Raw genomic sequence first — 14965 nt, 5'->3', positions numbered from 1 at the left:
CTGAAGCAAAAGGCCTGGGAAAGCATAACAAACAACACTCACCCGTCTCTCCTCCACCCTAGGTCTTTCTGAATGTAAACATATACCAAACATGCACCTACAAAATATACTGTAAAAGGCAGGGCTGGCACTTTCCTTTGGAATGGGACAGAAGCCATCTTTCCAGCATGCCTGGACATGTTCCTTGGTGGCCTCAGGCACCCTGAGGCCTTGTCCTTTGATGGGCATGTTTATTGGCAGCCCCTTGGAAGCCCAGCCAAGCCGGGCACACATTCCCAGAAAAAGAGAATGTTCTCATGGTCCCTCCTTGTGGTGTCATCTATGGTGTGCCCCAGAGGACAAGCAAGCTCCCCAGAGCCCAGGACACCTCTTTCCTTCTAGAACACATGCAATGTTCAACTTGTGGATGAGACCGCAGCCTGGCAGAGGCCGGGAGGGGGAATGACACCACCTCGTCACAGAAGATAAGTGTGAGGGTTTCTCTAGTGATATTGTTAGGTGTGACATACTGAAGAAAGTTCTTCCCTCAACCATCCAAGCCCCTCCCAAATCCCAGCACTGAGAAGCACTGAAAATGGCAACATCAGCAATTTTGTACCACTGGCCAGCTGACTCATTTAGAACCATGCTCTCAACCAGCAATCCCAGACCCAGTCGTGGGTGGCTGCTCAGTTTACGCGTTCTGTTGCACGGTCTGGAGAGACAGGCTCAATTCTCATTTCAGAAAGGAAGCTCACAGCGCCTAGGCTGGCAGTCATTGTGCATGAAATACAGAAACCATCTTGCTCCAGAATGTTCTCCTTGAGAAATTTAGTATGGGACTACAGTTTCTAAACATTTCCCAGAAGGCATGTTCACCTATCAAACAAAAAAACCAAGATTCTCATCAAATATCATTGCTTAGGACTAAGAATAAAATAATTAAGACTAGTGTAACAAAATACTTAATATAAAAGTATCTTATGCTCCGTAGGCACCATTCGGCATGATGGAAATACCCTGCCCCCGACCAGGGTATATTTGTAAAATGCACAAATGTGCAGGTAATGTATTCTAAGACTTTGAGTAGTACACACTCAAAGCAAAGCTAAGTCCCCGGTATTGTCCCAACCCCCAGGAATATATTTTTAAAATAGTTAAAAACAGTCGGAGCTGTGAATTAGCGGCTATTTTCCTCCTGATTCCTGTGGTCTAAATGAATTGTATTGAGTTTCAGGTGGAAACCCGATTGTTCGCTAACTTGGGTCTACTTTTAGGTCCAATAATTATTTCTCGAGAGTCACATAGGATAAGAACATGGTTTATTACAACTACATGTTACTGTCTCTTTCATGGAATCAGCTTTGGGGAAGTCTTAATTTTCATGATTGAAAACTAGCAAAAGAAGATAGGATGGAGGAGAACCTGAACATGGTTGAACATCGCCCTCCGTACTGGGATCCTCTTCCTGTCATGTACAGCTAAAAGAAAGGATTCCTAATACAATGTCCCGTGTATTCTACAGGACAACAGGCCCACAGTCCCTTGACCCCCACCATTTGCCAGTTGATACCTGCACTTTGCCAAGCACTTACAGCTTTCTAGGTGAGTCAACCCAGAAACTGTGAGAGTGCAAATGCCTGGCCACACAACAAGTGCACAATCATTTTACTTTCCCTGCCTAATCCTCAGCTCCCCGGGAGAGGAAGTACTGTGCTTGCTGGCGGAAGCATACAGAACAGAGAAGTTTATTTTACACTATCCATCCAAAGAAAACAATCGCCATAAACCAGTGCAAAATGTGCAACAGAGTCAGTAAGTGTGTCGTAGCTCTGAAAGCCCAAACTGGTGATTTCCTCTCTGGTCCCTCCGTTGGGCGGGCGCCCCATGGACTAACGCTGGTCTCAGCTTGCACCGTAGACAGAAACGGTCAACCAATCTGTAGCAGGTTGTTTTTACAATTCATACCAGAATGTGTACAAGGGACGGGAGAAACCATACCGATGGAGAAATGGTCAGTGCTCAAAGTAAGTATGAGGGACAGCGCGGGCAAGAATCCACAGTTTCAATAAATACAGTGTAACAAGCATGGGTGTATCTCAATTCGGTGGAATTAGTCTGCATATTAACTCAGCATCATACAAAATCTAGCAGGGCTATTGAGCGGTGGTTGGCAAAAATGTTCACAATAACTTATGCCCTCGAGCAAGTCTGTGTTTAACACACCTGCGGCTTCAAAGGTATCAGTTTTCTGGTCTTCTTCCCTTGCCATCCCTCCAGGAGGGAAGGGGTGGAGCCAGGTCAGCTTGGCGGGGGTGTCCTGTAAGGAAGGACATTTGCCCAAGAGCCAGCCTTTGGGGTCCAGTGTATTCGATACGGAGCGGTGAACTGGGACTTTATCGACGATGTCTGTGCAAAGTGCGCTTTTCCCCTTTTCAAGAAACCAGTGTCTGTAACTCCTTCACGGAAAGCAGTGGTGGGCTCTGGGTCACCCCCTGTCACCCCAAATGCCAAGCAACAAGAGCATATCTCAGGGACTCAGAGTTGGGGAAGCTTCTACGTTGACTGCCTGGCACCCGATGGATGGATAGTTTAACCAGGCCACTCCGCCAAAGGCCTTGGGCAGGCTGGAACTATTGCTTGAAAAACTAGAAAGAACCTAGCAAGAAGTGGTGGTCATAATGGACATGTGGGAAGCTGTCTTCTTCCTTGGAAACCTCGTGCACCCCTACTAGGGGGCCCCTGGGAACTCCCACAGGGCTTCAGAGGCACCCTTGGGTATAAAATGTCATGCATGATCCTGGGGCCTTGCCCATCTGTTGCTTCAGTAAGCACTAAATCCAGGCATATTCTAGTGTACCTGAGATCAGTCCCAGGAGACACTGCAGGGCAACCTTTGGATCATTGACTAATCCAGAGCCCAGTGAAAGAAGATGTAAGAGAAGCTCTTGATCTCTGGAAGGAAGGAAAAAAAAGGGGGGGACCCCCAAAACAAAGCAACCCCCAAACCCAGTAACCTAAGGAATCACCTCAAAACAAAACAAAATCCCAAACACTCCCTTACAATCAACGCACCCTCTCATCTCTCTGTCTTCAACAGTCTCAGGTCATAAATTAGATTAGTCTTCCATCGAATAACTTAAAAACGGAGAAGGAATTGTAACAAGTTTTGCCTGGCTTGGGCCAGTTAGCAGCCAGTTTTTCTAGATTTCAGTCACTGTTCAAAAATGGAGATTGAAAAGTCATGTGGATGTTGGAAGTCTTCATACGGAGGAGTCAGGAGGGGCGGGCGAGAGGGCTGGTGGGACATAGGACCCGAGGAGGCGGAGGAGTGAGGGGTGAGGCAGGGGAGCCACTGCCCCCCAGGCAGGAGTGGAGGCCTAAGAACAGCGGGGGAGAGACTGACTGACCCCAGCCCAGGCCACGTGCCTCGGTGTGGCCGGGTCTCATATTGCACAGAAAGAAGGAGCGGGCCTGGGCGGGCTGCCAGTGGATCAATGGTCCCCGCACATGGGCAAGTTCACAAAGGTGAACACGTTGAACTCTGTCATGATGGAGAAGCACAGGAACACGCCGTACAGGAAAAGACACCCACACCCGAGCTTCTTGTCCAACTGCCACTTGTTCAGGTGGACGCCAAACACCTGCAACGACAGAGCCTGGAGTTAGAGGTGGGCACCAGGAGGTGCAGCCCCAGCCAGAGGGCAGCCCAGGGGACACCAAACACCTGCAATGACAGAGCCCAGGGGAAGGGCTCCCCAGGGTGGACCTCAGGCAGGGCACCACTCTCTCTGAGGCCACAACATCAATCACCTGGACTGTAAATGGTCAGAACCAAGGAGAGTGGGAGTCGGTGTGACTGGCTGAGAGGAAATGACTGAAAAAACGAAAAGTGACGGGACTAATAAACATAGGACAGCAGCCACCATTCACCTGGACCCCAGTTCCATACCCTCAGTGCCTGGCATTGCCTGTTCTCCTCCACGCTCCCCAGGCCCACCACCTCTGGGAACATTCCATTCTCCCTCTGGCTCTCCCTGGGGGAAATGTTGCCCCACAACTCTCTCAGGTGTGGACACTTCTCTTCCACATTCCTGGAGGCAACAAAGCGTCCATTTTCCTTTTCATTGCTGCTTTCAAACCACTTTCTTCCTCTCCTCCCTACGACACTTGATTTGGAATCTAAAGTCTTCCAATTGTCACACTCCCTCCCTCCTGACTGCAGTCCACTCTCCAGGTCTAGGCAACCCCCACTCCCTGGAGATTTTGAGCATCTGCTCGTGGCCACGCTCTGCACCACTCTGTCACCCTTCTTAGTGATTTCAATATCCAACATCTTGTTCTCAAGTGCTGGTCCTCCTCCCGACCTCAGCCACTCATGCCCAAGGTCACGCCCCAGGCATGTCTGTCCAATACGGCATCTACTAGCTGCACATGGTGATTCAAATTTAAATTAATTAAAATAAGTTTAGTTAAAAAATTTCATTCCTCAGTTGCATTAGCACTTACACTAGCCACTTTACCCTACTGGATAGCACAGATACAGGCCATTTTCACCCTTCTAGGAACAGCCCTGCAGCCTAGATCTTGCCGTTGTTAATAACAGAATCATCTCTGGAATCTCACTGTTGAACATCTAACTTTCTGACTACCATCTCTGTCTTTCCAGGTCACTCTCTCTAGCACGCCAGCTCCAACAATCCTGTGAAACCCCTACGGCTGACAATTCACCGGTGACCACTGTCTCACAGTGCTTCACCCACCTGATATCCTGCTTAAATCCCACCAGCCATGGCTCTCTGGCATCCACCTCTTGCCTCGTCATCGTTGGTTGGTTGAGCAAGGTTGAACCCTTGGGTTCCAGCCAGCTTTTCCTCTACTCCGTGCCTGCGTCCATGAAGCTGAATGAGGCCAGAGGGAACACCCAGCCATGCTGACTAGTCTCACTCTAAATTCAGGACCTCAAACCTTAAGTGGCCATCAAGGCTCTCTGGCAACGATGCTGTATTTTCCTCATGCCCTCTCTCACTTTCCTAGATAACTATTTCACACCTCTTCTGTTTTTTCAAACCTCCAATATTCTCTTCTCGCCCTCACTCTCAGCTCACAACCTTTTCCTGTTTTCCTGAGCTCCCAGAACATCGACCCCCACCTTCTCTGCTAATGACGGCCCTAGTATGGCCAGTTCCTCCACTGTGAACTCGGTCCTGTCTCCCCTTACTGTTCCAGCACTTCTCCCGTCTCTTTAATCTATACCCCCACCCCACATATTGGATTATTACAATTGGCATATAAGAATGCTATTATTTTTCTCATCTTAAACAACAACACTTTTTTCTTGACTTCCATTTCTCTCCTTCCTTTACAGCCACATAACTTGAAAGAGTTGTAAGTACCAGCTGTCTCCAATTTTACTCCTTCTATTTTTTATTCTCTGTTACCTTCTTCACTCAACTTCCTGGTCCAGACAGTCACAAAAACCAGCCTTATTAAGAGCACCAATGACTTTGCGTTTCTAAATCTAATAGCCATTACTCAGGGCTCATCTTACCCCTCAGCAGCATTTGACACAGCTGGTCACTTCCTCCACCTTGAAATTGTTTCTTCACTTGGCTTCCAGCCACCACACCCTCCTGGCTTTCATCCTACCTCTGTCGCTGCTCCTCCTCTGTTCTTTACCATCCTGACCTCTAAATGTTGGAGTGAACCAAGACTTTCATCTTGGGCCTCTTGTCTTTTGTCTATCACTCACCTTTGGCAATCTCATCCAGTTGCATGGCTTTATTTTTTTTTATAATCTGGTGTCTCCATCCTGGACCTTTCATCTGGACTCCCATGTTTCCGGTGGCTTTCTTGACCTCTCCCTTGGGTGTCAAGAGGCACTTCAAACTCAAGATGTTTGCGACTGCTTTTCCTCCCCAGGCCTACTTCTCTCCAGTCTTTCAACAACCCAGTTTCAACAGCCCAGGTAGTGCTTGGCCCATTTCGAATAGATTTCCATGACTATAGCACAGTATAAGGAGAAGTGATGATCAAGCACAGTGGCTATGAGTGTGGACTCCAATATTAGACAGCTTGATTCTCCATTCACTCTTGGTGCTAACGTAGAGGAGTCACTTAACTTTTCTAGGCCTCAGTTGTTCATCTGTATAATGGGACTGATAATAGTGGCTACGTCATGGTGGTATGGTGAGATCCACATGGGAAAATACGTTCAAGGCAGTTACTATGATGCCTATCATTCAATGAGTGCTCACTAAATGCTGGCTATGACCACATTATACCAGACCTGAAGAGCATCCTAAACTATGAAAGAACAAATTACGCAGATTTTCGTTTCTGTGTATGGCAGTATTTGCTTTGAAAAACTTTGACATTTGACCCATACCCTGATCTTATAAATTACTTCTCTTGCTTTCTGCCTGCCCTTCTGAATTCTTATTTTCTGGCATATGTATGAATTCTTATTCTTTGGCATATGTATGTTAACAACAACAAATGCAGGTGTAATTCAATGAATATTTCATTGAAAAGTTAAGGAAAAAACATATTGCTTCTCAGTGCTTATTACAGTGAAAATACAACAGTATTCACATGTTGTTATGAAATTTTTTTCCTCCAAATATGTCAGTTGAGTCAGGAATATTAAATTATATAAATGAATGCATTTGCCAAGATAGTGAAATTCCATAGAAATGCAGTGTGAATAACATAAATACATTTTTAGTCTCTGAGTATTGGTCAAATCCATGTATCTGTGGATTTATTTATTTTTATTCAGCAACCTGGAACAGTCAGTTAATTGGAATCTACTCTTTTGTGACAAATCTTGCAGAAAAAGTGGAATTTCCCCTCTGCTTTTGATAAACAGTTTGTGCTTGACATGAGACAGGGCCATGATTCCCAGAGGAGGACTGGCTTCCTTTCAGAAAAGGAGAAGGGCTCCCTAGTGGGTTGGTTGGATCCACTTCTAGAAGAAACAGCCACAAGATGGGACATGTGGAGGCTGGTTCCTCCCACTTACCAGGAGGCCAAACCCATCTGGTGTCCAAACAAATGCTGTAGCCAAGAGCCCAAGGGGAAGCCAAACATGTGAACTCAGGAATGAGAGAGCTGCAAACCTACCGTGACAAAAACAGAGGCCAGGAGCAAGCCCACCGAGTAGATCAGTCCCCTGCTGTTCAGGCGAATCTGGAACAAAGGATTACAGGATGAGGCTTCACAAAAGTCATCTGCTTAATGCACGGCGCTCAGGCTACTCCTAGGAGCATTGATTCCAAATCCCTCTTCTAGGCTGGAAAAGCTAAGGGAAGCCTCAGCACCCACGTTCTGCAGCTTGTTATCAGGGACGAGTATTCTTTCTGAAACACCCAGGGCACGCCCTTGTCTTGGTCCACTCTCAGCCCAGTCCTTGCCCTTTGCCCTCAACTACAATGCCCCACCTGGGACTGTCCCACAGCCACTTTAATTCTCCATTGTGTGCTGCCTGGTTCTTGTCACTCAAAACACTTCCCTGTTGATTTGACCTCTGGGGAACTTTCCCTTTCTTGAACTCATACTACTTTTCGGGTAAATTTCATAACATTGATGATGGGAGCAGTATTTTGCATGGATTTTTAAATTTCTTTTGCCTGAACATGTCTGTGAGCTTCTCTCTAACTTGACAGGAAGAGGTGGCTGAGGTTGTTACAGGGAAAAAGCAAATCTAAAGAGTTAAAATTCTGTTTTGGGTATTTGTAAAAGGATTCTGTTTGTTTTTCACACTAATACAACCGGGCTAACAGCTATGCTTTAAAAATGAAGACAGAAAAGAGTTTTAGAAATCATATAGACCAGCTCCGTCCAGCAGAACTTTCTGTGACGATGTGAATGTTCTGTATCTGCTCTGTCCAATATGTTTGCCACTGGATACTTGTGGAAGCCCTGGTGGCACAGTGGTTAAGAGCTCAGCTGCTAATTAAAAGGTTGGCCGTTCAAATCCACCAACCGCACCTTGGAAATCCTATCTATCAAGTTGGGAATCAACTCAGCGGGTTTTTAGTTAGGCACATGTGGCTATTGAGCACTTGAAATAGGGCTAGTGCAACCAAGGGACAAAAATTTTCATCTTGTTTAACTTCAGTTAATTTAACTTTACATTTAAAGAGACATATGTGTGGCTATAGTGTTGGGTAGGGCAGGTAGAGAATATTAAGAGGCTGACTTGGCCAACAAAGATCATGGACTCTCTTTCACAGGGCAGAGAAGACACTGTTCTGTCTTTGACCTGGTCACAAGGTGCTGGAAATAGAAGGGTATGCCCTGAAACAGCAGTTCTCAAAGTATGGTACCTGGATCAGCATCACCTGGGAACTTGTGAGAAATGCAGAGTCCCAGGCCCTGCCCCGCCTCACACCTACCAAGTACTATCAATTCCAACTCCTAGCCGCCCTATAGGACACAGTGCAACTGCCCCACAGGGTTTCCAAGGCTGTAAGTCTTTATGGAAGCAGACTGCCACATCTTGCTCCCGAGAATCACCAACCTTTCAGTTAGCAGCCCAGCCCTTAATGACTGTGCCACCAGGACTCCTCTATGCCAGACCTACTGTATCAGAAATCTGGGAATGTGAGGCCCTCCAGCTGATCCTGATGCACAATAAAGCTGAAGAGTCGCTGACTTAGAGAAAGCACAAATCCTAAATCCATTCCTTCTGGACTGCAAGGCCTCTGGGGATGTAACGTTGGCATTATTTTTCACAAATTCTCTTGGAAACTGTTATGGGCATCCAGGCTTTGGGGACACAGCCCATGGCCACTGTACAGCATTCTGCTGGTAGTGAACAGCTCACTTATGTTCATGGGAAGGAAAGCTGAGGTAGGTTGATTTGTGGAATCATTTTCATGAGAGAACTATGTTGGGCTCATGAATGAATAGGTGTGATTTGGGGTCCTTCTGAGAAGGTGTGCTACCTCATGCCTCCGTTTCACCAGGGACGAGTCCTACACACTCTGAACATAAGGGGGTCTTCATAAGTGGTGTGTCAGTTCATCGTTCAGCCAACCCAGGAGCACAGCACATCTCACTAAGCAACGCTGTGTCACAGAGGAGATCAGCTGCAACACTCCTCTCTGCCGGCAGGCTCCCTGGGTGTCAGCCACATGCTGGGAAATGGCTCCCAACCACCAAATACCTTCTCAAGAATAAAGTGCTTGTAATAGCCGGTGGAGACGTGGTGTTTCAAATCATGTCTTGGTGACACCTAAGCAAGTGGCTGATCTGATTAATTCTGTGGGAAAAGTGGGGGATTGCCCTGTTCCAGGCCAGCTGCTAACAGCTTCATGCAGCCCTTCAGCCTGGCAGGGCCTGGGTTTTCCTCCTTGATTTGGCTGTGTTGGTGCAGAGAGGCCAGTACTGATGAATGCCTCGCAGATGCGTGGTCATGAAAGGGATTTTCTCCCCAAAAACATTCTGTTCAAACCAGCTCTATGATGATCTCACAGGCACCCTGGCCAAGGCTGAGGGAGAGAGGTGGCTTCTCAGAAGAAGATGGTGGCCCGGAGCCCCGTGAGGAAGAGCCTGCCATGGCTGTCCTCAATCATGCGGTTCTTGGGACCAGCCTGGAACACAAACATGGGGCAATCTCTTTGCACTCTTAGTTTTCAGCATGCATTGATTCTCCTAAGACTGGGGGCAGCACATCTCAGCCCTGTTCACCCTCTGAACTCTGGGGTCCAACCCTTGTCAGCAACAAGAATTGAGTCAAGTGTTTTCTTGCTGTTACGAAACTGAGAGCCAGAGAGCAAAGTTCTAAGCAGGAAACTTCTCTTTGACTAAGCCTTTTCCAAATTAATCATGTTAAACCCAAGCTTTTGAACCAGACTCTTCCTACACTCACATAAAGTCTAGAAGAACACTGCTGTTGACATTCTATGTCTGGCTCCAAAATAATGACCGCTAATTCTTTTGGGGTTTCACGTCCTCACCTTTTTCTCTGCCATCTTCCTTTGGTGATGGACTGCTAAATGCAGCCAGGGGTGCGTCTTTGTTTTTTCATTGTTAATTTGAGGCCTGGGCCCTCTAAGTACCCATTTATTCCTTGCTGTCTGACCTCCACACTTCCACACGAGACAGTAGTCAGGGATTAGGGTTACTTCAGTTGCCTTTTGGTCCACCTCAAACACCTTCCAGCCATTGGGGTCTAGGAAGTTGTAGTTTGGGGAAGGGGCCGGCAAACTGCAGCCCATGGGCCAAATTTGGCCTGTCGCCTCTTTTATGGAAACCTAGTTTATGAGTTTACTTATTGTCTATGAATACTTTGTGCTAAAATGGCAGACTTGAGTAGTTTTGACAGGGAAGGTAGGCGGCCCACAAAGCCGGAGATGTTTACCCTCTGGCCCTTTACAGAAAGTGTTTTCTGACCCTTGGCTTGGGGCATGGCTCCAGAACAAACCTCTGGATTTTGAATCTCCACTTGGCCACTCCCTTGCATATAATAATGGACAAGTCACTTAACTTCCCTAAACCTCAGCTTTGTGATGTATAAAATGGGAACAATACAGCTCCTACCTTATAGGGTGATTGTGAGGATAAACTAAATTAATTCACATTAAGAGCCTCGAACAGGTCCTGGCACATCATAAGTGCTCAGCAGTAAATGGGGGCCATTACTTCCAGTCTGGGGTTCCCCACCCATTCCCTGACACCCTTGCTTCTTCCTTATTAACTCATCACATAGTGGGTCCCTGATCATGCCTCACTAGACTGCAAGTGCAATGAGGGCAGGGACCACGCCTCTTTATATTCTGTTGGCACAGGGTGGGGCATAGACTGTGTGCTTGGTAAAAACCAAAAACCAAACCTGTTGCCATCGAGTCGATTCCGACTCACAGAGACCCTATAGGACAGAGCAGGACTGCCCCATAGAGTTTCCAAGGAGTGCCTGGTGGATTCGAACTGCCAACCTTTTGGTTAGCAGCCATGGCACTTAACCACTACGCCACCAGGGTTTCCAGTGTGCTTAGTAAGTAACTGGTGAATGAATAATGGATTCCAGAAGGTGTAACCTGAATGTGGTTTAAAAAAATTCAGTGTTTCTGTGGGGCAGCATGGGTGGGTCAGAGAAAGGGTGGAAGCAGAGGGACTCTGGGTGCCACTTCCTGGATCATGTTTCAGTAGCAATGCAATCCCTGCCCCAAATTCCTTACCTTCGTTTTCATGAGCATGAATAGTCTTTTTTTTAACACACTTTTATTATGAAAGTTTTCAAGCATTCAGAAAAGTTGAATTATAGCATCTAATTTTTTAATGAACTTCCAAATAAGCTGCAGTTATCAGTACCCAAACCCACATAAACCCATTGCCATTCAGTCGACTCCTACTCATTTTGTTGTTGTTGTTAGGCTCCATCGAGTTGGTTCTGACTCATGGCGACCTTACGTACAACAGAATGAAACACTGCCCGGTCCGGCGCCATCCTCACAATCACTGCTATGCTAGAGCCCATCAAGGCATCCACTGGGTCAATCCATCTTGTTGAGGGTCCTCCTCTTTCACTGACCCTCTATTTTACCAAGCATGAGGTCCTTCTCCAGGGACTGGTCCCTCTGATAACGTGTCCAAGTTATGTGAGATGTAGTTTTGCCAACCTTGCTTCTAATGAGCATTCTGGCTATACTTCTTGCAAGAGAGATTTCTTTGTTCTTCTGGTAGTTCATGGTATATTCCATATTCTTCTCCAACACCAAAATTCAAAGGCATCAGTTCTTTGCTCTTTCTTATTATTGTCCAGCTTTCACATGCATATGAGGCAATTGAAAACACTATGGCTTGGGTCAGGTGCACTTCAGTCCTTAAAGTGACAACTTTTCTTTTTAATACTTTAAAGAGGCCTTTTGCAACAGATTTGCCCAATGCAATACGTCATTTGATTTCCTGACTGCTTCTTCCATGGGAGTTGATTGCGAATCCAAGTAAAACGAAGTCCTTGAAACTTCAATATTTTCTCCATTTATCACGATGTTGCTTACCTGGTTCAGTCGTGAGAGTTTTTGTTTGTTGAGGTATAATCCATACTGAGGGCTGTAGTGTTTGATCTTCATCAGTAAGTGCTTCAAGTACTCTTCACTTTCAGCAAGGAAGGTTGTGTCATCTGCATATCATAGGTTGTTAATGAGTCTTCCTCCAATCCTGATGCCACTTTTTTCTTCATATAGTCCAGTTTCTTGAATTATTTGCTCAGCATAGAGATTGAATAAGTATCGTGAAAAGATACAACACTGAAGCTCACCTTTCCTGACTTCAAAACACGCAGTATCTTCTTGTTCTGTTCTAGTGACTGCCTCTTGGTCTATATACAGGTTCCGCATGAGCACAATGAAGTGTTCTGGTATTCCCATTCTTTGCAATGTTATCCATAATTTGTTATGATTCACACACTTGAATGCATAGTCAATAAAACACAGGTAAATATTTTTCTGGTATTCTCTGCTTTCAGCCAAGATCCATCTGATACCAGCAATGATATCTCTCATTCCATGTCCTCTTCCGAATCTGGCTTGAATTTCTGGCAGTTCCCTGCCAATGTACTGCTGCAACCACTTTTGAATGATCTTCAGCATAATTTTACTTGTGAGTTATATTAATGATGTTGTTTGATAATTTCTGCATTCAGCTGGATCGCTTTCTTTGGGATGGGTACAAATATGGATCTCTTCCAGTTGGTTGACCAGGCACCTGTCCTTCAAATTTCTTGACATAGAGGAGTTAGCACCTCCAGCTCTGCATCCTTTTGCTGAAATATCTCAATTGGTATTCCGTCAATTTCTGGAGCCTTGTTTTTTACCAACGCCTTCAGTGTAGCTTGGACTGCTTTCTTCAGTCCCATCACTGGTCTGTCAGTTTGTTGCACTGTGGGGGCTGTGGGTTGCTGTGATACTGGAAGCTTTGCCACCAGTATTTCACACACCAGTAGGGTCACCCTTGTTGGACATGTTTCAATGGAGCTTCCAGGCTAAGATGGACTTGTAAGAAAAACCTAGCAGTCTACTTCTGAAAAAACTGACCAGTGAAAACCTTATGAATTACAGTGGAACATTTTCTGGTACAGTGCTGGAAAATAAGTCCTTCGGGTTTGAATGCACTCAAAATAAGTCTGGGAAAAAGCTGCCTCCTCAAAGTGGAGTCAACCTTAATGACACGGATGGAGTCAACCTTTCTGGACCTTTATTTGCTGATATGGCATGACTCAAAATGAGAAAAAACAGCTGCAAACATCCATTAATATTTGGAACAAGGAATGTAGGAAGTGTGAATCTAGGAAAATTGAAAGTCATCAAAAATGAAATGGAATGCATAAAGATTGCTATCCTAGGCATAAGTGAGCTGAAATGGACTAGTGTTGGTCATTTTGAACTGAACAATCACATGGTCTTCTGTGATGAGAATGACAAACTGAAGAGGAATGGCATTGCATTTATTGTCAAAACAAATATTTCAAGATCTATCCTGGAGTACAATACTCTCCGTGACAGGATAATATCCATATGCCTACAAGGAAGATCAGTTAATATGACTATTATTCAAATATACACACTAAATACTAAGCCCAAAGATGGAGAAATTGGAGATTTTTACTGACTTCTACAGTCTGAAATTGATCAAACATGCAATCAAGATGCATTGATAATTAGTGGTGATTAGAATGCAAAAGTTGGAAACGAAGGAATAGTAGTTGGAAAATATGGCCTTGGTGACAGGAACGATGCCAGAGATCTCATGATAGAATTTTGTAAGACCAACAACTTCTTTATTGTAAATACTTTTTTTCACCAACACAAATGGCAACTACACACTTTGAGCCCTGGTGGCATAGTGGTTAAGTGCTTGGCTGCTAACCAAAAGGTCAGCAGTTCAAATCTACCAGCACTCCTGGGAAACCCTATGGGACAGTTCTACTCTGTCCTATAGGGTCACTGTGAGTCTGAAGTGACTTGACAGCAACGAGTTTTTTGGAAACCCTGGTGGCATAGTGGTTAAGTGCTACAGCTGCTAACCAAAAGGTCAGCAGTTTGAATCCACCAGGCGCTCCCTGGAAACTCTGTAAGGCAGTTCTACTCTGTCCTATAGAGTCGCTATGAGTCAGAATCGACTACATGGCAACAGGTTTGGTCTTTTTTTTTTTTTACACACATGGACCTCACCGGATGGAATACACGGGAATCAAATTGACTACATATGTGGAAAGAGATGATAGAGAAGCTCAATAGCATCAGTCAGAACAAGGCCAGGGGCTGACTGCAGAACAGATCATCAATTGCCCATATGTAAATTCAAGTTGAAGCTGAAGAAAATTAGAGCAAGTTCATGATAGCCAAAATACGACCTTGAGTATATCTCACCTGAATCTAGAGACCATCTCAGGAACAGACTTGATGCATTGAACACTAATGACCGAAGACCCAATGAGTTGTGGAATGACATCAAGGACATCGTACATGAAGAAAGCAAGAGGTCATTAAAAAGACAGGAAAGAAAGAAAAGACCAAAATGGATGTCAGAAGAGACTCTGAAACTTGCTCTTGAATGCAGAATAGCTAATGTGAATGGAAGAAATGACGAAGTAAATTAGCTGAGCAAAAGATTACAAAGAATGACTCGAGAAGACAAAGTATTGTAATGAAATGTGCCAAGACCTGGAGTTAGAAAACCAAAAGGGAAGAACATGCCTGGCATTTCTCAAGCTGAAAGGACCAAAGAAAAAATTCAAGCCTTGAGCTTCAGTGTTGAAGGATTCTATGGGGAAAATACTGAACATTGCAGGAAGCATCAAAAGAAGATGGAAGGAATACACTGAGTCACCGTACCAAAAAGAATTGGTCAACGTTCATCCATTTCAGGAGGTAGCATATGATCAAGAACCAACAGTACAGACGGGTAAGTCCAAAATTCACTGAAGGCATTGGTGAAAAACAAGTTCTGACTCAAAGAGACTCCGTAAGGGCAGGGT

General features: G+C 45.3%; 1 protein-coding gene across 1 annotated transcript in view; it reads right to left on the bottom strand.

Annotated features, from left to right (window-relative positions):
- Positions 1-1332: 1332 nt before the first annotated feature.
- The window catches only part of SLC24A3 (solute carrier family 24 member 3), a 677514-nt gene continuing 663881 nt past the window's right edge, over positions 1333-14965 (bottom strand). Inside the window, exons 16-17 of the mRNA XM_049870001.1 lie at positions 7105-7170; positions 1333-3623 (exon numbers count right to left, since the gene is read on the bottom strand). Coding sequence (XP_049725958.1) covers positions 3474-3623; positions 7105-7170 — 216 coding nt within the window. The 3' untranslated portion in view covers positions 1333-3473. The remainder of the gene's footprint in view (positions 3624-7104; positions 7171-14965) is intronic.

Source organism: Elephas maximus, chromosome 25, assembly GCF_024166365.1.
Source record: "Elephas maximus indicus isolate mEleMax1 chromosome 25, mEleMax1 primary haplotype, whole genome shotgun sequence".
NCBI classification, from domain to species: Eukaryota; Metazoa; Chordata; class Mammalia; order Proboscidea; family Elephantidae; genus Elephas; species Elephas maximus.
This window is presented reverse-complemented; position numbering and strand designations above follow the sequence as displayed.